Here is a 21356-nt window from a genome sequence, read left to right as displayed (position 1 = left end):
TATTATTTTGAATGGAGTTTCTAAAATGTAGGTTCCCAAAAAGATACACTCCTAAAAGTTTCTCTATGAATGATACCATTCGTAATTTAGGTTTTGAGAATACATGTTAACAAATATTCCTTTTATTCAAAAGTTGTGTTTTTTTCTAAGAATATTTCTTCATACGGCTATTCATCAATACTGTACTAGTTGAATGGCAGTCATGATGATATTTCTGGGTTAATAACTCCTGGATATATCATCATTTAGGTCTATGATAATAATGTCTTCGACATTTATTTCAGCTTTTCCAAAAAAAATTATCTTACCAAGGTCTGTTAGTTCGGTTCTAACTGGCCTAGATTTTATGTTTTTAAATATGGAGGAGGTCTATTTGAAGAGTCAACGATATGATCTAAGAGCATCTCCATCTGTGAACCTCATAGAGAGGTTCACCAAAAAAAATTTTATTATTATTATTTTTTTTTTACTGTTCGACTTTTTTTTCTAAAAAAAAAAAGAAAAAGAAAATTATCGAACCAACTGCGGGTCGCCACGTGTTGTGGGGTCTGCAGAATAGTTAAGATACAGATTCATACAGATGAACTTCGCGAGACAGGTTTATAATTTTAATGGGCCCCACAATTATTTTAATGTTTGTTTTTTTTGAAAACTGTGAAAGCCTGAGGTTTGAACCTCCAATGGAGATGCCCTAAAAGCAACTCAAGGGTCAAACCCTCCAAAAAAAAATTAAAAACTAAAGAATTAATATTTTTATTTAACAAAACAAACCAATCATAAAAAAAAAGACAACTAAAAGAAAGAGTTCTAGAAAGTCAAGAGAAGAAGTATGGGTGCATAGAACTAGTTCTCTCTCTTTTCTACTTTATCTGTTTGGTTTAGTTTTTTAATGTTAAGATACTTTGACTAAAACCATCTGTTTGGTTTAGTTTTTTAATGTTAAGATACTTTGACTAAAACCATTGTTAAGCATTTTCATTCTACTCCATTTTTTCCATAAGTGAATATCAAGTAGAAGATGTTTCAATCCTACTCCATTTTTACTCTATAATGAAGTTTATTCTATAAATTATGAAATAATCTTTTTTCTTGTTTATCATTCCATTATAGAGTAAGAAATAAAATTAGGTTAAAGCATTTTTCTCCATATTTATTTTACCTTATTTTGAAAAAATGGTAATTTACATTAGAGATGCTCTTAGAAGTACTCTATAATGCATGACTGTAAAATATCATCATGTAACCACATGACCTTCCGATAGTGTGTTAAGAGATTTCAAATATTAAGATATTCCCGAAACATTATTGAGGAGTAATTTGGTTCGAGTTCTTTTTGCAATCATTTCCACAAAACAAATGTGAACCTATATTTTAATATCATATAGAAGTTATTGGTTGGATTGTAACTAGTGACAGTATCTTTAATTTTTATTTACAATCACTTAAGTTACCAATCGTGATTTAAATAGCTTTAAAAGTAAAATCAATAAAATAAAAAATGGTTGTAAAACCCTTATTTTCTAAAGCAAAGAATATGGTTGTAGGAAACTATTTCTTTTTCAAAATATTGCTGTAAAAATATATTTTATTTTCATCATTTTTATTTAATTTATACAGTAACATTAGATACATCTACATTAAAAAATTATACAGTCTAAATTCTACAGTAAATTTTTTACAGCTAAAATCCAACCAATCAATAGATTCATGTTAATTTAGAATTAGTAAATATCAAATAGGCGTATATAAAGTTTTCCAAAGAAAAATATTTGTTTAGAAAGAAGAAAAGTCTTTGTGGAAACTTTTTTTTTTAAAAAAACGAATACTTTCTAATAATGATTTATTTACTTAGGGGTAGGCAAAAAACCCAAACCGAACCGAACCGAACCAACCAAACCAAAGTTAAACCGAACCAAACCAAACCATGCTCTTTATGTAACCCAATTGGTTCATGTTTTACTCAATCCGAATGGTTTGGTTTGGGGTAAAACCGAACCAAACCGAACCAAACCGATAATCCAATATATATATATAGTAAAAATATATATGATATATATATGTATTAACATATTGTAAAACTATGTAGCATAAATACATAAATACGATTCAAATACGATTCAAATAATACTATTATATATAAAATTATGTAGCATAAGTTTTTATATTCTCACTCTATCGTTTATGAGTTGATTATTTTTTAATAAAAGTATAAAACTGATGCCTTCATACTTTATAACCAACCCTAACTATACCGAACCAAACTAGACTATAATAATGTAAACCGAACTAAATCTAAACCAAACCGAACTGAACCGAACCGAATTAAACCCAAACCGAACCCAAACCAAAGCTACTTTGGTTTTAATTGGTTTGAGTTTTATAAAACCCAAATTACCCAAACCGAACCGAACCCAAACCGAACCCGAAATTAAACCGAAATGCCCACCCCTATATTTACTTTCTATATATATTGACATGGTCTTTCGTAATGGCAGTGTGACAAATTGGACCATAATGGCTACAAGGTCATCACGTTTAGTTTCTCTGGTTCTCTCTTTGATTCTTCTGCTATTATTTGTCTCCTCTCAAGTTTGTCTTACGGAAGCTATACGAATTCCACGTTAGTATTTGCTTGCACCTATTTCACATTTTTCCTTTTCAGTTCTTCTATTATTTATGTTTATGCAAGCAGCAGCCAGCAAGCCTTTGAAGGTTTTTGTGCACATTAATATTTTTAAAGTTATTTTATCATATATTTACCATTATATTCTATTTTGGCCACCCGAGAAATTCAGTTACTTAAAATTATTGTATCTCGCTGTTAAAACCACAAGAACTTTGTTTCTGACTGTTGAATATAAAAAATAGAAAATACCGTATTTGTGTTGTACATGATTTGTAAGATGTCAAATGTTTGTATTTTTTAAAGCCAGATGAGATCAGACGTATTATTTCTATCTAGTTGTGGCATTTTGTAAGAAACTAATGAAACATTTTGTGCTTATTGTACAGGAAGAATTTCACAGTCTCGCCCAATTCCTTCTCCTTCCCGTCCCCCTCCCCCTCGTTACTATACACCCCCTTCAAGATCACGCCGAGGAGGTGGCCCATAAGAAGGGTGTATAATATATGGAAAAATTTACCTTCTAGATCACTTTATTAGTTATGAATATCATAGAAGTCACTTGTTTATACAAGAGCACTTTTTCATAAAGCCTCGTCACAAAGAGGGGAAAGATACAACTCCAGTTGACTTTCAATCATAACTCATTCTAACTAAATAATTAGATTGGACGAGTCTCATTTTCTGCCATTGATCTCTCAATTAGACGGACGGCTAAGAGAGGCTTACCCAGATCTGGACAAAACAACACTCTTCCACTAATACAAACCGTCAGATCTCACTTTGATCTTTCATAATTGACGGTCGAGATTAATTAACGGTTTTAACCTCTGTCCTCAACTCACCGGCGTCTTTTTCACTTCTCCCTCACCTCGTTTCACCGTGGCCGTTCATCATTTTCACAACACCAAATCTCTGTTAATCATCCACTCACAAGGTTTGTTTCCCTTTAAACCTGGTAGATAAAGCTTTTTTGTTTAATCCCTATAATCCAAGACACCTTTTTAAAAAATTTGAGAGAGGTTGCCTTAAATCATTTATCTCTGCCAGACCTGCTCCGGCATCCATTCGTGCCGCCATGAACGCATCCGTCGATGCAGATTCTCAGGCATTGATTCCGGCATCTGCCCTCCTTCTTTCATCCACATAGATTCTCCGATGTTGGTTTCGGTTTTGGATTCCGGCATCTGTACATAGATTCTCCTTCTTTCATCAACATACACTTTGTACATGTGTACACCAAGTAGCACTCTTGTACATGTGTACAATCATTCGTCTTTATGTTTGATGGTTTTGAAGATAAAGTTTTGATCTGATATCTACTTCATTACATCTCTATTTTTGACCTGTTGTAAATTGTTTTGTTGACTATGGAAACAGCTTTGGAGCACACAACGCAAAGACACATAACGATATTACAAAGAAGAGAAGACAAGAAAGAATCCAATCTCGTCTTTCATATTTTCCTTCTCGGGAATGCATCGGGTTCTCCTTCAGTTTTGTAATCTTTGATAATGCATTGTGTAATGTTTTGAAAGATGAAAGAAGTGTACACATGGATAAAAAAATTTGTTGTACACAGGTCATATGTTTCTTGCATTAGGAAAGTTTAAAAGAATGAGTGTACAAGTAGTCTCATAAAAAACACGCTGTACATAGAATAAGAGTACACATGGATACTACTTTTTATTGTACAAATGGGTCATGTTTCTTGCATTAAGAAAAACTCAAAACAAAACAAAAATGGATGTACGATAAGTCTCATCAAAAGGATGTATATGAAATAGATGTACATATGGATACTAATAGATGCACAAGTTGTCTTATCAAAATGATGAACATGAAAGAAGTGTACACATGGATTCTAGTTTTGTTGTACACGTTGGTCATATGTTCCTTGCATCAGGAAAATTCAAAAAAAAAAACAATGGATTGCATCTAGAGCTGATGCGTCCATAAACTCAACGACTGATTTACGTTCTTCTGTTTTTGTAACAAGTGACCCAAATCTCACTTGTTCCCTATAAGCATCACCACTATGTTTGGGTCTGTCTGTCCCCTTTGTTCCGTTAGCCATCCTCGCTGCATTCTCAAACGTCAACGCAGCCAAGTAAAGCACCTACATCTCCTTGAGATTGCTCGATATATGGAGACACAACAACAAACGATGTAAACAGGGAGACACAACAACAAAAGTAATAACTTCAGTAACAATATATTTAGCTACACATCATAGTCTATGTTAAACACTTATGATTCAAATGAACTACTAAACAGGAGAAAGCAAAGAGGCAAAATATACTTTTACAGAGGGGATGAATCTCAATGAAACCATCCTGTGAAACATCTAGTATACACAAAGAGATCCATACTAAAATATATATAGAGATCCATAGGAGAAGATAAGCTAACCTCAAAGGAAAATGGGAGAAAGAGGAAAAAGCATAGTTGATTCTCTATTTCTCTGTTTCAAAAACATAAGCAAATAAGATGGATTAGAGAGAGGAAAATGAAAAATTTCATCGCAAATAGCCTTTTCGGCAATCTCTCGTTGGGACCATCACCATGATTTTGCTCATGTGCAATCGAGGCAAGTTCAGTTAAAAATAAGCTCACTACTCGCTCTAATTCCAAAACGGAATTAAACAATCAAACTAAATCTGAGATTAGAAAGAGGGAACAGAGACTCACCAACAACTTGCTCTTTCCCAGAGCGTCTGCGCCTTGTCGTCATTTCTAGTATCACGGGCCGTCGAACACGAAAACTCAAACTCTCTCAAACGCTTTTTACTGAAACGGTCTACGACGAACAGAAAATAAAAAAAGAGATGAAAAGACACCGACGCGTTCACTAGACCAAATAAAGAAACAAAATAAAAATCAAATTTTGAATTTCAAAACCAAAATACCCTGTAAAGAGATACACAAACGAGAATCATCTAGTTAGTTAAATTAGGGGCAGAAATGTATTTAGCCAGTCCATAAGTGTCTGTGTAGCCCATTGTGACTTAAACTGTTATTCAAACTCATAAAGTGACCCAATCCGTAAATCTCTCTAATATATGTACTTGTGATGTGATCAGTCACCTTGTAAACGTAATTGGTCAGTTTGATGATTATGTTTTATATTATTTGATCCTTAAGTCTTTGTTAGCTCGTAATAAATATATGTACCGTTCTGAATGAAGACATATAATGTCAGAAACTATGTTACAATAAAGGCAATGATAAAACTTTAAGAGAGTGTAATGAAGATGAAACATTCCTTGTTGGTTTAAATTTTAACTAGACTTTCATCCGCCTGACCGCACTGATATTAATTTTCTATTTTTAGTTTTTATACTAAATAATATATTTGAAATATTTGGTTTTTATTTGTACTTAAATTGACTAAATCATGATTTTGGGTGTGTTAAACCATCTATTGACTATTGTTTAACCAATATTCGATATCATATAAACAAATTCATCATATATATTTAATTATAGATTTGTATAAATATATTAAAATAATGTTTTGAAATTTAAAATATGAAAAAAAAAAATTCTGAATGGAAGAAGGAAAATTTTATTTTGGAAACAAATTATTAGATTTATTGTTTGTGTACGTTTACGCTACACTAAATCCCGTAGAAGAGCAGGTATTGAAAAATCTTATTTGTGGGCTTGCATTTGTATCTATATAACTAATAAGAAGCTATAATATCTCTTAGAGTTGCACAATATTATATGTATAATTAATATTGAATATTTTTTGGAGTTTTGGATAGAGGAATAAAGATATTGTGTTTTGATGATCAAAAGACTCTTAATTGTTTTATCAAATATCCAAATATACAAAATATAAACGATTCAACACTTATATGTAAATTTAGTTAAAACAATCCTTCTCATGATCTTTAAATCCTCAAGAGTCCACACCAAACGTGTCTATGAAATTATCTTACTTGCCCGTTTGAAGTTCTTTGTCTGTTGGTATACTATTTGACACAACTTGCATTGTAAAACCATTTTCAATGTATTTTTTTATTTTTATTTTAGTAAACAAAATATGTTGATTCTAATGTTTTTTTTGTTGTGTGGAAGCCTTTTTAACCCAGCGATTTGACTAAGGGTTTATTAATAATTCTATACAAGAAGGTATGGAGTTCAAATCCAGAAAACGCAAATTATATAAATTATAGAGAAAAAGTTATAAAAGATCTTCAGCATGGTGCAAAACGTATCATCAAACATGGATCTTATAGGATGATTCGGAGTAACGCAGTCAGACGTATATTCTCATACGGTGGTAAAATTATAGGCTTTATAATTGTCTATATAATATTTCTTATCGGTTTCGTCTATATAATATTTCTTATCAGTTTAACGTATAATTAATAAGACGTTAAAATTACATTTTTTAAATAACCATTTTTAATTGTGGAATAAAAATATAACACTAATATTTATTTTCGAAAAATAACAGTCTCTATTCTATAATAATAAATAGAAGTGGTTAAAATAAATTTATCTCTAAAAGTTATTGTTACAATAATAAATTTAGAAAAGGGTTGGAAATTATTTAATATCAGCTTTAAGCTTCAACGGGCTACAACTGCATTAAAATAAGAGGGAAGGATCTTTGTTCTTAACATTACAGAAGTAAAATGCCACAGATTAGTTTTACTGATACAATAATGTTACATAAATAAATGCCACGGAATAGTTATACTGATACAAATAATGTTACATGGGAGTTTGTTCCCTGACAAAGTAAACAGAGGGCTTTCTCCTGATTTTAATCTTTGGGAACAAACCAAGTCTCCTACAATGAAGAGCTTCATGTCCTTATTAGGAGTCTTTTGTTAGCATTATTCAGTCATGGACTTTTGCATTAGATCTTGTGCTTCTACTATGGCTGAGCTGGCAGCATGCAGCACTATTTTCTTAAGCTACATCCAAATGCATTGAGAAGATAAGTACACGGAGAGCTGATCATAAACCACATTATGTAATGAAAATAGTTAAAGATACCTCTAGTTTATCCTCATTGGATCTGTGGTCTTTTGGTAGCCTCCGGAACTCCTGTGTTAGCCTAAGGCATTCCTCTACGCTTTCAGGAGCAACAAAATCAAGTGCCACCTTTATGCAAGACTGTGTAAAAAGTTTCAATTTTAGGACCACTAACACTTTTAAGTTTCTTGATTCATAAACATGAGAGATTGAAACAAAAGAGAGGAAGGTTTCAACTGGATGCTTACCTGTATATTCCTCACTTGGTGAGGACAACCTGCAGGAATGAAAACAGCTTCACCGAGATGTTGCACAAATGTCCATGGCTCTATATCTGTGCATATGAAATAAAACTTATTATCGACTTTTCACTATAGCAAAGAAGATAACATCCAAACAATAGTCTTTACCGAACTCCTCTTTCAGCTGCTTCTTTTGCCTTTCAGTCAAGAACAGTGTCTGGTCATGAATTGGGTGAGTAACCTGAAAATTAAACAAAAAGCATAAATTCCAGATTTCTCTCACACATTAATCATTTACAAGTGTGATGATACGTACAGATTCCACAGGTTCGTTAAAGAAATGACGAAACTCATGCTTGTGTCTATTCAAATACTCGATAAGTTTTGGAACATCCTCTCTTCGAAAGATGTCCCACACAGCACCACCATTTGAACTCTCTTTGGCAATGCCATTAGTTTCTTTTGGAGCATCAAGTGTCTGCTCTTGCATAGACTCCGCACTTGTACTACCATCCAAACTCTGAATGACATTGCCTTCAGTTTCTTTCGGAGAATCCAGTTTCTCCTCTTTTATGGATTCCACAGGCTGTGGGAGACTACTATTTGTATCCCACGGGTCAGTTAAAAGAGCTGTTGGCATCTTCAGTCCGTTCTCCACCGTGGGATCATCTTCACTTTGGTTCGTTGGAGATAATCTCTCTGTCTTCAAACCAGTAATTGGTTCGTTCATCGGCGTTACATTCTTCTCAGAAACTAGACCTGACTCTTCCATAGGATCAGCTCTTTCAGTTTTAATACATTCACCTGAAATTTAAGCGTTCAGTAATGCATTTAAAAGAATAATACATAAACATGGGAGGGGAACTTCTTTCAAATACCTTTTGAAACAAACATCTTATTATCTTCTTGTGAGCTGGACGGTCTAGAACTACTATTTGATGGTTCCTCGTTACCTGCCTTGTCCTCATTCTCTACTTCTTTCACTGACTTGTTTTCACATTCACTGGCTTCCGTCTGTTGACCAACGTGTTGTTTACGCGACTTTGCTTTTTTTACAAGTTTGTATTGCCAAGGAGGTATATCCACTTCAGTTGTGTGTGTCAGCACATTGACCTAACACAAATCCACCAAATTATTAAGTAAAGATCACTGGTTTATGTCTGAATAATTGAGAAAGAAGTGGTGCACACTTACCGCGTCTGACATATCACAATGTAGTTTTGTCACAGAATCTCCTCCATTAAGCTCTTCAGGGAAACCGTAGGCAATGTATGTCTTGGGTCCAAGATCTGGCTTCAAGGATCCTTCAGGAAGTCTTGTAGCCAGATTCAAGATACCTGACTTGGGGTCAGTGTAATCAAAGAAAGGTAACGCAGAAATAAACTCAGCGTTATGCCTTGGAAGGCGCTCTTCAAATAGAGTTGATGGAGGCCAATCTTTTAACTTCAACATTACTGGCATACCAGTGCGATCTGATTTACGACTGCAATCATGACGGCCTTTCAAGTAGCCTTGAAAAAACTGATGAATATTTATGTCAACCTAAAAGACAAGGAATGGTAATGAGCTTACACACCTCTTAGAAAATGCAAAAGGTATTAATACTATAAAACACATATATTCAGTTTGACTGACCTCACACCAGTCCAAGCAATCCAAAGCTTTCACGCTTTTTGCCTCTTCTTTGCATTTAGCTTTTGGATCCATTTCCCTACAAGCCCTCCACATAACCATCGGATCCCAACTTAGTCCAGGTGTCTTGTCGAGAACATTTCTGACTATCACAGGTTCTGCCCTCATCCAATGCGACTGAAAATGAGCAATATCGTCTTCAGCCAGATCAACGGCATTTGGGCAGTACAAAAAGTTATCATGGCCGTTCTTCCTAAACGCCGCCTGCCTCCTGATGAAGGAATCAGAGTGTTCAGTACATGAGGAACATTCATGAGCAATATCCACATCTGGTGGCTGAAACTGCAGAGTAACTTCCTCTGCATTTGTTATCAGTTTACCGACCCAATCACATTCCCACAACCGTTTCAACTCTAGTGTTGAAGTACCACAACCACCACGCTCTTTTGGAGGGCATGGGATGCTACCGTCAGGATTTAGCTTCCAGTCAGAGTCAGAGATATTGTTCTCCACATCTGTCTTCTCATCGTGTGAACTCTCTCTAAGTTCCTTGCAGCAAGAAAGGCATATGTCGGATGAACAATCTGGGTTCAGACAGCTTCTGTGAAAATTGGCAATGGATGTTCTGCAGAGATCACTGTCGTACAAGAGAGAGGAGATTGTAAGCAAACAAGGTACCTCAGAGTAATATGTAAGAAAATCAACGAGATATGCAATTCAAAGAAACAGATAACAAAACGTGTTTTTTATAGATGACTTGATCCTTTATAAGAAAGCTAATGAGTAGCAAACCTAAAGACACCTGAAACTCAAAGCTTTGCAGCAAATTAACCAACTCAAATCCGTAAAATTTATCATTTAACCAAAGTAGATGCTAAACTATTTGGTGGATTTGGTTTGGCTTTAAACCGGAAAACTGAAGTGTTTTTTAATTAGATTAATTAAATATAATAATAATATTAAGATTTAAATATATTTAACCTTTTAACTTAAACAAGTAAACATAAGTTTATACATTTTGCTTCTAAACGAATATATTAAACAAAAAATAAAATAAAAAATATAAATCTTATACATTAACATCAAAACCAAAAATTATTTATGATATTTATGTAAGGTTTGGAGATAATAATATAAAGTTATTGGATTACATCTTCTATATATTTTGTTGTGATTTGCCTTTACGTTTAAATTTGAAAAAAATAGTGATTTAGTTTCAAATGATGATTTGTTTATGTTTTTATAAATAATATTTTTTTTGTAATTGAACTAGAACAAAACTAAAAAAAAATCAATTCAATTGAAACTGAACAAACACAAATAAAACTAAATCAAACAAAAGACAGACCAGACACAAACCAAACCTAATTGAAACCAAATAAATTTGGGGTAATTAAGTTAAAGTTTTCTTTGATCAAAATAAACCAAACCGAACCTCTAATTAAATCAAAAATGCCCATACCTAGATTTTTCGGCAAGCTTCGAGTTTGAATAGTTTCAGATATAACCAAAATATCCAAATTTTGTATTAAATATTTATTAGATATCTTTGTTTTTCAATCCAACCTCTATTTGTGTACACTAATGTAAATATCCAAAAACAAAATGAATTTCAGGTATCAAAACACAATATGTCAACAAAAGACAAAAGGATGTTCAGTTTTAAAGGAAAAACTGTTTTAAGGAATATTTTTATAATTTTGAATATTTCTTTACATAAATCTTTTAATACTCTACCAATCATATTTTTAATTACATTTAACGATAGTATACAACTTCCACAACATATTATTACTGTTTTGTTATTAGCTTGACTACTATACCAATCAAAGATTAAAGTGATGAAAAATCATGAGAATGGAAAATTTATGACTCAGGACAAAGGTGGTTCTGCGGAATGAACGGTTAACTGAGAAGATGATGGGTGCAATGAATCTCTGGAGAAGTTTATATGTTTTGCATATTGAATGTGAAGCTTTAATATGGGTTATAGAATGCATGAAGACTCTCAATTTTTCAGAAGTAGTATTCGCAACAGACTGTTCTGAACTGGTGAAGATGGTGTCATCATCTAGAGAATGTCCAGCTTTTGCTACACACTTGGAGAAATTCCAGCGCAGTAAGACTTTTTTTTTCTACCTTCAAGATTTGACATATTCCGAGGACACGTAATCTAATGGCAGACAAGCTGTCACGAGGTGTTATGAGTTCTCCTTATGCTATGTTCTATGTCGATTATATGCCTCCGGTCTGGTTCTTTGGATAAGACAAGCATAGACGATAGTTTAGTCTCTTTGTTGTAAAAAAAAAAAGAAGTTTATGACTAAATGGTCAAAAAGTTCTATCCAATTTATCTTGGATTGTTAAAGTCCATTTGGTTCACTGGTTTAACTAAAGTATAAATAGTGACCAAGGAATGAAAAAAGAACAATGTATTCCTAAATATTTCTAATTTTTTTTAAAATTTATAAAAAATATTTTTTCCTTTTTGTTTCTTCTTATTCATTTTTTATAAAAAAATAGATTTTAATGGTGACTAATGAATGAAAAGAAACATTGAATTTCTTGTTATTCCTAAAATATATCACCATTCAGTTTCTTCTCATTTTTTTATTATAGAAAAATATAGGCTTTAACGGTGACCAAAAAGGACAATGATTTTTTTATTATTCCTAGAATATATCACCATTTGTAATGAATATTTTTTTTTCCATCAATGTTTTATTAGAAACAACGGGCCAAGCCCAACAAGTTACATTCGAAAAAGCCCAAAGCTTAAAAAGGCAAACAAACCCAAACTAAACAAACAGGCCCGAAATCCAACAAGGAAAACCCTAGGAACTGCTGCGTACAGCCGCCGCAAGCTCACTCCTCCGAGTCCCTTTCACCATGCTCCACTCGAGCCACCACCGGATAAACAAAAGACGATTCAGCGGAACTCACCGGCATACAACCGCTCCACACCGTCTTCACCGCAAACTTCTTCCTCTCAGGTGTTATCTTAAACGGAGAGATGCAATCACAGAAACGAGATCTCAGCCACCACAATTCATTACAACCACCAAAAAAAAGCTTCACGTGAACCACCACCATCGGAAAGCTTCTATTCTCTTCCGACTACAAATCCAACTTCTACCTTAAAAACTTCTTTATCTGCTCCTCTAAATCGTCGGAGAGCTACAATCGACAACAAGAATCGAAGTCTCATCCAATCTGACCCATCAAACACACGTAGATCTACAAACCGAAAGAAAAACAAAACCACAGAAAGTAAACAAAACCGCCATCGACTAAAAGATCTAGCGACGTGGGAACCTAAGCCGACCGTCCCCCTTTATCGGAACAGGGGCGACGACGGAAGATAAAGCCGAACGGCCACCGAAGAGATATGGTGCACCGCCGGATACAAAAGGAAAACGGACCATGAAGACTCTCAAACTCTCGACAATAAATCCCAACCGACGGCGTGTCTATAGGAACTCACCGCCGTCGGCTAGAAAAGAAGCCACCGCGATTTACTTTCTCTCTCTCACTTTCTCTCTCCGCCGTCGGCCATCTTTTTCTTTTTATTCCTCATTTTTTTAGAGAATTATAGAACAAATATTTCTTGTCAAATTTGAAAAGAACAAGCATTTCTTCTCATTCCTACTTTTTATTTTTGCTTTCATATTCATTCATTTTGAAAATGAACAAGCTGCCCTTATTAAATTTGGAAAGGAACAAAATATTCCTTATCAAATTTGAAAAGGAACAAACATTCTTTATCATTCCTACTATTTTATTTCTATATATTGTTTTCATATTCATTCATTTTGTTCTCTAAAAAGTCACCAGTTGGAGCCAAGGGCGAAACTAGTAAGGAGAGAAGGGGTACACATGCACCCATAATATTTTCAAAAAATAGTGTGTTTCTCAGCTTAATTTATTATATCATATATTGTCACTGGAAAATTTACACTGTGTACACCCACTTAAAAATCAGTCTGGATTCGCTACTTGGAGCCATAGATTAAATTTGTTCTTCACTAAATTTATTAATGAATGATCATTCTTCATTGTTTCTATAATTTTATTTATTCCTCACTTTCCTATTCGTTTTAAATGTTCCTATGATGATTGCCAAATTTCTAATCAGTGAGCACAAGTAAACTCTGTCAAAAATGGATTTATAGGATGATTCAAAGTGATGCAACTAATCATGAAACTTCATAACCCAACTAAAATTGCTAGCAATAATATCATCTTATGCAACATTTCTCATAATATATATCATAATCAATTAACGCTAAAAATAGCTTGAGATTTAATTAAACTACTAGATTCTGATCTACCCTTTCAATGGGTAGAAAAACAGATATATTTTTTGCTCAACTTTTTTTTGAAAATTTTAATTTTTATATTTGAATTTTCTTATGATAATATTTGTATTTAATATTAATTTAATTTTATAGAATAATCTTTTAAATAAATAAAATACATAGTTGAATATAACATTTATCAATAGATCATGTTCATATTTTAACCGGTCAGTTCATAACGAAGTCCATTTAGTATATAGATGCTCCACTATCAGTTCATAACCAAGTCCATTTAGTATATAGATGCTCCACAAATCAGTTCATAACCAAGTCCATATTAAGTTCAAATGTAGAACCCAACAAAAGGTTAGCTTGGAAGTTGGCGACCAATGAGACTATATATGGACTTAGATTAATTTGTCAATTGAGCGATGTGGGACTTAATAATGCTGCCTCTTTAAACAGCAACATCCTCGACGCCAGTGAAGGATAATCGCCGCGGCTTCTATCTTTGAGATTCCCATTATACTCATCTCTAGTTCCTGCTCTGATACCATATGATACAATGTGGATAATTGGTTGGACTGTTAACTGTAAACTCCAAAATTTAGTTTGTACGATTTTTGGATGTACGACCTTTGTTACAGCCCAACCAATATGTATCATTTAGTATAAAAGTGTCCACGATGCCCATAACCAAATCCACCCAAAAGCTAGCTCGTAAGTGGGGACCAATAAGACTGTATGGAATTAATTTCTCACTTGAGTGATGTGGGATGTAATAGTATTGCCTCTTTAAACAGAGGCATCCTAGAGATCGGTAAAGGATAATCATAGCGGCTACAATCTTTGAGACTCCCATTGTATTCATCTCTCTTTCCCTCATCACCAACCCGACGTCGCGTGTCTGAGGAAGATGCTCTGATACCATTTGATACAGTGTATCATTTAGTATAAGCGTTGACAATCAGCCCATAACTTCCTTAATTTTTCACTCGAGCAAAGTGGGGACATAACAGACTAACCCCCAAGATACCCGAAAGTATCCGAGCAACTCCAAGCTTTCACAATGTGAAGCGTATTTAAATTATACTGAAACTACTTAATACGATCATCAATCACCTAACCAAACAAACAACCTTAATTATTTTACCACTACAATCCTTCTCTCTCTCTCCCTAATGCCTATTTGCAAAGCACACAAGAAACAGTATGGAAACGTGTTCCCTCCCCAAGAAGAAATATCATTATCAAGCAAGCAAAAAAGAACAAACAAGAAGTTTTTGAAAACTTACCAGTATATGCGTTCACTTGGATGAAGTTCGGACCAAGTAATATCAGATTCTGTCACAGGGAGTCCTAGAAGGATAAAACAGGTTAGGTTCACGTGAGTGGCAAACACAGAGGAGAGCAAAAAAAACAAGTGAACATACCTCTAACTACTGCTTCAACCTCCAGTTCACGGCTCTGTTCTGCATAAACATCTTTAAGAACAGGAAGAGCTTTAACTAATAGGTACTGCAACTGCTTGAGCTTGACACTCGCGTCCTTCTCACTTGGTTGCTGAGATTCAGAAACCATCAAAATGAAGGAGAGATTTCATCTCAAAAGATGCAGACAAATGAAATCTAAGAAAAAATCCACTTTACCTTGAGAAGCAAAGGCTGACGCAAACAAGCTCTACAATTGCAATTACCGAGACAGAAAGGACATGCATCTCTAACTTCCTCAGGCGTTCTCTCTGGATACCTATATATAATAAACACTGATTATAAGCACTCATTATAATATGAGAAAGCGAAAATAGTATTATTACCATCTGTTGATGCAGTCATAGCAATAGCGCTTCTTGATACATTTAGAACAGAAGACAAGATCAACCTTATCGGTTAAGTTCTTACACTGATGACAAGTCAAACCCACATACTTTTTCGTTCCATCATCAGAGTTGTTAGTATCCTGCAAAAGCAAAAACAGTGTTACATATCCTCTTTTCAAAATTCAAAAAAACAAGACTTCCAAAAATAGAAGTAAACAAAGAACCTTGTTGGGCGTAGACATTAATCTCACGCTCCCTCTTCTTTCAGTAGATGGCTTCGAGTCCTCTCCACCGTCAGATTCGTTTCCTCTTCCTCTTCTTCTTCCTCTCCCTCTTCCTCTTCCATGGCTCTCAGAACTCGGAGATTCTATACTCACAGCATCTTCAGATCTAACGTCTTTCAGCCTATCTGAGTCGTCTGATCGAATTCGCTCTCCGCCCTCAGATTTTCTCGGTCTCCCTCTTCCTCTCCCTCTTCCTCTTGCTTGGCTATCAGAACTCGGAGATCCAATGCTCGCGACATCCTTATCTTTCTTCCCCCTGTTACGTCGCTTCTCAGATCTCAGGTCCGAGTCATCTTCTGATCGACTTCTCTTAGAATCATCTTCACCGTTAGGTTTTCTTCCTCTTCCTCTCCCTCTCCCTCGGTTCTCAGAACTTCCTAGGCTTACGGCATCCTTATCATTCCTCCTCGTCTTACGTTCCTTATCAGATCTGTCTTCGTCTGATCTAATTCGCTTCTCTTTTCTTTCTTCTTCCATACTCTCTCCTTCTTTGCTTTTCTCCATTCTCTCTCTATGTATCTATCGCCCTTGTCTGTCTCAGCTTTGGAACATCAGACGGCGGCGTTACTTATGTTAAGTTAGTGACGTGGCTGGTCAATGTCTTATTATAGGAACCATCGAATGGATCCTCGGAGTTCGTTTCTTTTCCCTAATTCTTACCTACTTTTTCTCTCTCTTTTATTAATGAAATGCAGATTTATTTCCCGGTGCTAGAATCTATGAAAATTTTATAAGCCACAGAAACCTTCCATAAAATCATACTAGTAATATTTCTATAAATATGTTTCTTATTCCGACCAAACTTCAGTTTAACTTGCATTTATGTTTTAGGTCAATATAAAGAAACAAAACTACCACCGGTTACCAAGCTTTAATAAATAAACAATTAATGACATTTTCTATGGGCGTCTTCTGATTGAGAGAGACGCAAAAATGCGAATTGCCCTTAAGCATATGCTTAATTTGGCCCATTCATATTGGGCTTCAAAACTAGGCCTTATATCATTTGTTTTCTTTTACGTTAATGACATTGAGTCTCACGACCAGAGGTTCCATGATCTAGCAAGTGTTTCGGTTCTTGTTGCACTATCTAAGCAGTAAACTTGATTTGAAGCCATTTTGTTAGGTATGGAAGCTGTTGGTTTGCTGATATTTGTTAGTTATGTTACTGGAGAAGCCGTGAAAAAAAAAAACACAAATGCCAAGCTTTTAGAGATATAGTATGAATACACTACTTGGCGTCTTTATTTCAAAGGCCACTGCTGCGTCCTGGAGTTTTGCATTTTTAGATCTTGTGCTTCTCTTATGGCTGAACTCGCTGCATGCATCACCATTTTCTTAATCTACAATGCATTGACAAGACATATATGTTAACATTAGCTGAAACTAGACCTCTTTCTTCTACCTTCAACATTGACCTTCAGAAATAAAATAAAACATTGACGTTCAGAACAGACAGTGTGAGATATTGAAGTACCTCTAATCTATTTTCGCTGTATCTGTGGTCTTTTGGGAGTCTCCGGATCTCTTGTGTTAGCCTAAGGCATTCTTCTACACTCTCAGGAGCAACAAAATCTAGTGCCACCTTTATGCAAGACTGTAAACAGTTTCATACTTAAGATCCCTAACACTTGAGCCATAAACCATGAGATGTCGCAACAAAAGACTGGTTGCTTACCTGTATATTTCTCACTTGGTGGGGACAACCTGCAGGGATGAAAACAGCTTCACCTAGGTGTTGTACAAATGTCCATGGCTCAATATCTGCATATGAAAATAAAAACTTATATCGACTTTTCTCCGTAGCAAAGAAAACAAGTCAGCTTGTCAATCCTAACAAGAATCTTACCGAACTCTTTCTTCAACTGTTTCTTCTGGCTTTCATTCAAGAACATACTCTGGTCATGAATTGGGTGGATAACCTGAAAAATTAAACAGAAGCATAAATTCCAGATTTCTCTCAGATACTAATCATTTACAAGAGTGATGTCGGTGATGATACTTACAGATTCCACAGGTTCGTTGTAGAGATGATGAAACTCATGCTTGTGTCTTTTCAAATACTCAGCAAGTTTTGGAACATCCTCTCTTCGAAAGATGTCCCACACAGCACCACCATTTGAACTCTCACTGGCATTGCCATTAGTTTCTTTTGGAGCATCCAGTTTATGTTCTTGTATGGACTCCCCACTTGTACCCACATTAGGTTGTGGAGGGCTTTCCTCTTTATCCCACGGGGGAGTTGAAGGAAGCGTTGGCATCATTAGTCCATCCTCACTTTGGTACTGGGGAGATAATCTCTCTGTCTTCAAACTTTCTTCAACCTCAAGAGCATCGCATTCCTTTAAAGCTTCCCCATTCTCTACTTCTTTCAGTGACCTTTTTTCTGTCTGTTGTTGACCAACGTGTTGTTTACGCAACTGTGCTTTTTTTACAAGTTTGTATTGCCAGGGAGGTATATCCACTTCAGTTGTGTGTGTCAGCACATTAACCTAACACAAGTCAGTTTCAGTTAGAAAGTACAAATCATTGGTTTACGTTTATAACTCATGGCACACTGCACACTTACCACGTCAAAAATATCACAATGTAGTTTTGCCACAGAATCTCCTCTATCAAGCTCTTCAGGGAAACCGTAGGCAATGTATGTCTTGGGCCCAAGATCTGGTTTCAAGGATTCTTGTGGAAGCCTTGTTGCAAGATTCAAGATACCTGACTTTGGGTCAGTGTAATCAAAGAAAGGTAACGCAGAAATAAACTCAGCGTTATGCCTTGGAAGCCTCTCTTCAAATAGAGTTGATGGAGGCCAATCTTTTAATTTCAACATTACTGGCATACCACTGCGATCCTGGCGGCCTTTCAAGTAGCCTTGAAAAAACTGATGAATATTTATGTCAACCTACAAGCGAAGGGATGGTGATAAGTATACTTTTCAAAATATTGTAAAAGACAGAGAATGGAGTTGACTGACCTCACACCAGTCCAAGCAATCCAAAGCTTTCACGCTGTTCGCACCTCCCTTGCATTGAACTTTTGGATTAATTTCCCTGCAAGCTCTCCACATAACCATTGGCTCCCAACTTAGTCCAGACCCTTTCTCGAGAACATTTCTGACTATCACAGGTTCCGCCTTCATCCAATGCAACTGAAAATGAGCAATATCTTCTTCAGCCAAATCAACAGCATTTGGGGAGAATAAGAAGTTATCATGACCATTCTTCCTAAACGCCGCCTGCCTTGTGATGATGGAATCAGATTTTGCAGTGCATGAGGAACATTCATGAGTAATATCCACATCTGGTGGCCTAAACTGCATAGTAACTTCCTCTGCATCCGTTATCAGTTTTTCAATCCAACCACATTCCCATGAGCGTCTCAACTCCAGTGTTGACATACCACAACAACCAACACACTCTTTTGGAGGACATGGAATGCTACCGTCTGAATTGAGCTTCCAACTAGAGATACCTTGATCACAGAATCCCTCTCTTAGTTCCTTGCAGCACGAAAGACATACATCGCATGAACATTTCGGACAGCTTCTGTGGAAATTGGAAATAGATGTGCGGCAGAGGTCACTGCCATACAAGTGTGAAAAGATTGTAAGCAAAAAAAGGGAATAGAGAGATCACTGACGTACATGCACCATTAGAAACACAGAAATAAAATGACTTAATAAGATCATAATCTCATCAGCCACTTACACCAACAGAAACACCATAATCATTCTTCCAGGCAAATAGGGTTTCTTTATTGTTCCATTGATATATTAACTAGATAGATCGGTGATAATAGCTACAGAAGAGTCTCTATTCCTGTTGCTTATTTGCAGTGGATACAAGAAACAGTATGAAAAAACTCAATAGTGTTTGAAATTTACCAGCATATGCGCTCATTTATGCCAGCTCCGTTCCTAGTAATATCAGATTCAGTCACAGGGAGTCCTAGAAGAATACAACAGGTTCGTGAGTGGCAAAAATGAGAGGAGAGCAAAAACAAGTGAAGAAAACATACCTCTAATAGATGTTTCAATCTCTAGTTCACGGTTCTGCTCTATAGAAACATCCCTAAGAAGTGGAAGAAGTTTAAGTAATAGGTACTGCAACTGGTTGAGCTTGACATTAGCGTCCTTTTCACTTGGTCTCTGCTGAGATTCATTCAGATACAATCCAAATGAAGGAAATATTCATTTGACGCAAACAAATCCAACTGGTTGAACCTCTTTACCTTGATGAGAAGCAAAGGTAGACGCAAACAAGCTTTGCAATTGCAATTCCCCAAACAGAAAGGACATGCATCTCTAACTTCCTCAGAGGTTCTCTCAGGATACCTATATATATAATTAGAGAATTCAAGATTCACATGACTTCAATCGTTCTAGTGTTGAACAAGTGAAATACTTTTACCATTTCTTGATGCAGTCACAGCAATAGCGCTTCTTGATACATTTAGAACAGAAGACAAGATCAGCCTTATCCGTTAAGTTCTTACAATGATGACAAGTCATACCCACATACTTTTTCGTTCCTTCATCAGAGTTGTTATCATCCTGCAAAAGCAAAACATATCCTCTTTTCAAAATTCAAAAAACAGGACTTCCAAAAATAGAAGTAAATTCAATAAAATAAAATAAAAAAACCTTGTTGGGCGTAGACATTAATCTCACGCTCCCTCGTCTTTCAGTAGATGGCTTCGAGTCCTCTCCACCGTCAGATTTGTTTCCTCTTCCTCTCCCTCTCCCTCTCCCTCTTGCTCGTCCCTGGCCTTCAGAACTCGGAGATTCTATGCTCACAGCATCTTCAGAGTTGTTATTATCCTGCACAAGAACACAAGTGTTACATTTCTTCTTCTCAAAATCCAAAACAAACATTTCCAAAAATACAACATTCGCAGAGATGATTCAAGCTTGTTCACAGCAATTCATAAGAATAAAAAAAAACCTTGTCGAGCGTAGACATCACCCTCCCTCTTCCCCTTCCTCTTCCTCTTCCTCTTCCTCTTGCCCTAGAACTCGGAGATCCTAGGCTCACCCCATCGTTGTCTTTCTTCCCCGTATTACGTTTCTTGAAATATCTCGGGTCTGACTCGTCGGAATCATCTGACCTAATTCGATTCTCCTCCGTTTTCTCCATACTCTCTCTCTCACTCTCACTGTCGCCCTGTCTCAACTCTCGAACATCAGACGTCAGCGTTTCTGTATTCTATTAAGGGGTTGACTGGTTTTCCCGCATCAACCGCAAACGCAGTTTTTGCGGTTTGTAGCGGGAAAACACTACAAATCGCTTTAAATCGCTATGAACCTTTTAAAATCAAAAACTGGTTCCAACTAACACTTGCGGTTGCGGTTGGGTAAAAAAAAATTCTTTTAAAACAAAACAAATAAAATTATAGTAAAAATATCCAATAAAATTTTTAAATTGAAATAATAGAAATTATAAAATGTATACATATTATATTTTAATT

The 21356-nt window shown here is 35.4% G+C and overlaps 2 protein-coding genes and 2 long non-coding RNA genes across 5 annotated transcripts; 1 reads left to right on the top strand and 3 right to left on the bottom strand.

Moving 5' to 3' along the window:
* Positions 1-2508: 2508 nt before the first annotated feature.
* Positions 2509-4336, top strand: LOC108845726 (uncharacterized). Its single transcript, XR_008943766.1, has 3 exons — positions 2509-2620; positions 3013-3560; positions 3674-4336. It is a non-coding gene; the product is annotated as an uncharacterized LOC108845726 (long non-coding RNA).
* A 105-nt stretch (positions 4337-4441) lies between these two features.
* Positions 4442-5452, bottom strand: LOC108845725 (uncharacterized). Its single transcript, XR_008943768.1, has 2 exons — positions 5315-5452; positions 4442-5087 (listed from the first exon to the last, which is right to left on the bottom strand). It is a non-coding gene; the product is annotated as an uncharacterized LOC108845725 (long non-coding RNA).
* A 1779-nt stretch (positions 5453-7231) lies between these two features.
* On the bottom strand, positions 7232-16582 carry LOC108845708 (lysine-specific demethylase JMJ27). Its single transcript, XM_018618872.2, has 13 exons — positions 15834-16582; positions 15607-15749; positions 15440-15539; positions 15224-15353; positions 15086-15149; positions 9496-10129; positions 9055-9402; positions 8739-8973; positions 8177-8664; positions 8029-8101; positions 7867-7952; positions 7640-7759; positions 7232-7557 (listed from the first exon to the last, which is right to left on the bottom strand). Exons 1-13 carry the CDS (start codon positions 16395-16397, stop codon positions 7477-7479), a joined length of 3066 nt encoding a protein of 1021 aa, XP_018474374.1. The 5' UTR covers positions 16398-16582; the 3' UTR covers positions 7232-7476.
* A 406-nt stretch (positions 16583-16988) lies between these two features.
* On the bottom strand, positions 16989-21071 carry LOC108845709 (lysine-specific demethylase JMJ27). 2 transcript variants are annotated; one of them, XM_018618873.2, is made up of 13 exons: positions 20834-21071; positions 20533-20709; positions 20300-20442; positions 20121-20223; positions 19908-20040; positions 19774-19837; positions 18865-19471; positions 18463-18792; positions 17900-18385; positions 17743-17815; positions 17572-17657; positions 17371-17490; positions 16989-17236 (listed from the first exon to the last, which is right to left on the bottom strand). In XM_018618873.2, the coding sequence occupies exons 1-13, from the start codon at positions 21023-21025 to the stop codon at positions 17138-17140; spliced, it is 2613 nt and encodes an 870-aa protein (XP_018474375.2). In that variant the 5' UTR covers positions 21026-21071; the 3' UTR covers positions 16989-17137. The 2 variants fall into 2 exon arrangements, with proteins under 2 accessions (XP_018474375.2, XP_018474376.2); XM_018618874.2 differs by having other exon boundaries at positions 19908-20037.
* Positions 21072-21356: the final 285 nt, after the last annotated feature.

The sequence above is a fragment of the Raphanus sativus genome, chromosome 3 (assembly GCF_000801105.2).
Source record: "Raphanus sativus cultivar WK10039 chromosome 3, ASM80110v3, whole genome shotgun sequence".
NCBI lineage: Eukaryota > Viridiplantae > Streptophyta > Magnoliopsida > Brassicales > Brassicaceae > Raphanus > Raphanus sativus.
Note: the sequence above shows the minus strand (reverse complement) of the source record. Positions and strands in the feature narration are given on the sequence as shown.

What these genes read in the sequence shown, in the direction of transcription:
- LOC108845709 (XM_018618873.2), bottom strand. Translation starts at nt 21,025, where the DNA reads ATGGAGAAAACGGAGGAGAATCGAATTAGGTCAGATGATTCCGACGAG. An exon ending in ATAAATGAGCGCATATGCTG is followed by an intron (nt 19,472 to 19,773) that starts GTAAATTTCAAA and finishes CTTGTATGGCAG; the next exon opens with TGACCTCTGCCGCACATCTA. An exon ending in ATTGTGATATTTTTGACGTG is followed by an intron (nt 18,386 to 18,462) that starts GTAAGTGTGCAG and finishes GACTTGTGTTAG; the next exon opens with GTTAATGTGCTGACACACAC.
- LOC108845708 (XM_018618872.2), bottom strand. Translation starts at nt 16,397, where the DNA reads ATGGAGAAAAGCAAAGAAGGAGAGAGTATGGAAGAAGAAAGAAAAGAG. An exon ending in TAATGTCTACGCCCAACAAG is followed by an intron (nt 15,750 to 15,833) that starts GTTCTTTGTTTA and finishes TTGCTTTTGCAG; the next exon opens with GATACTAACAACTCTGATGA. An exon ending in GTCAGCCTTTGCTTCTCAAG is followed by an intron (nt 15,354 to 15,439) that starts GTAAAGTGGATT and finishes TCTGAATCTCAG; the next exon opens with CAACCAAGTGAGAAGGACGC.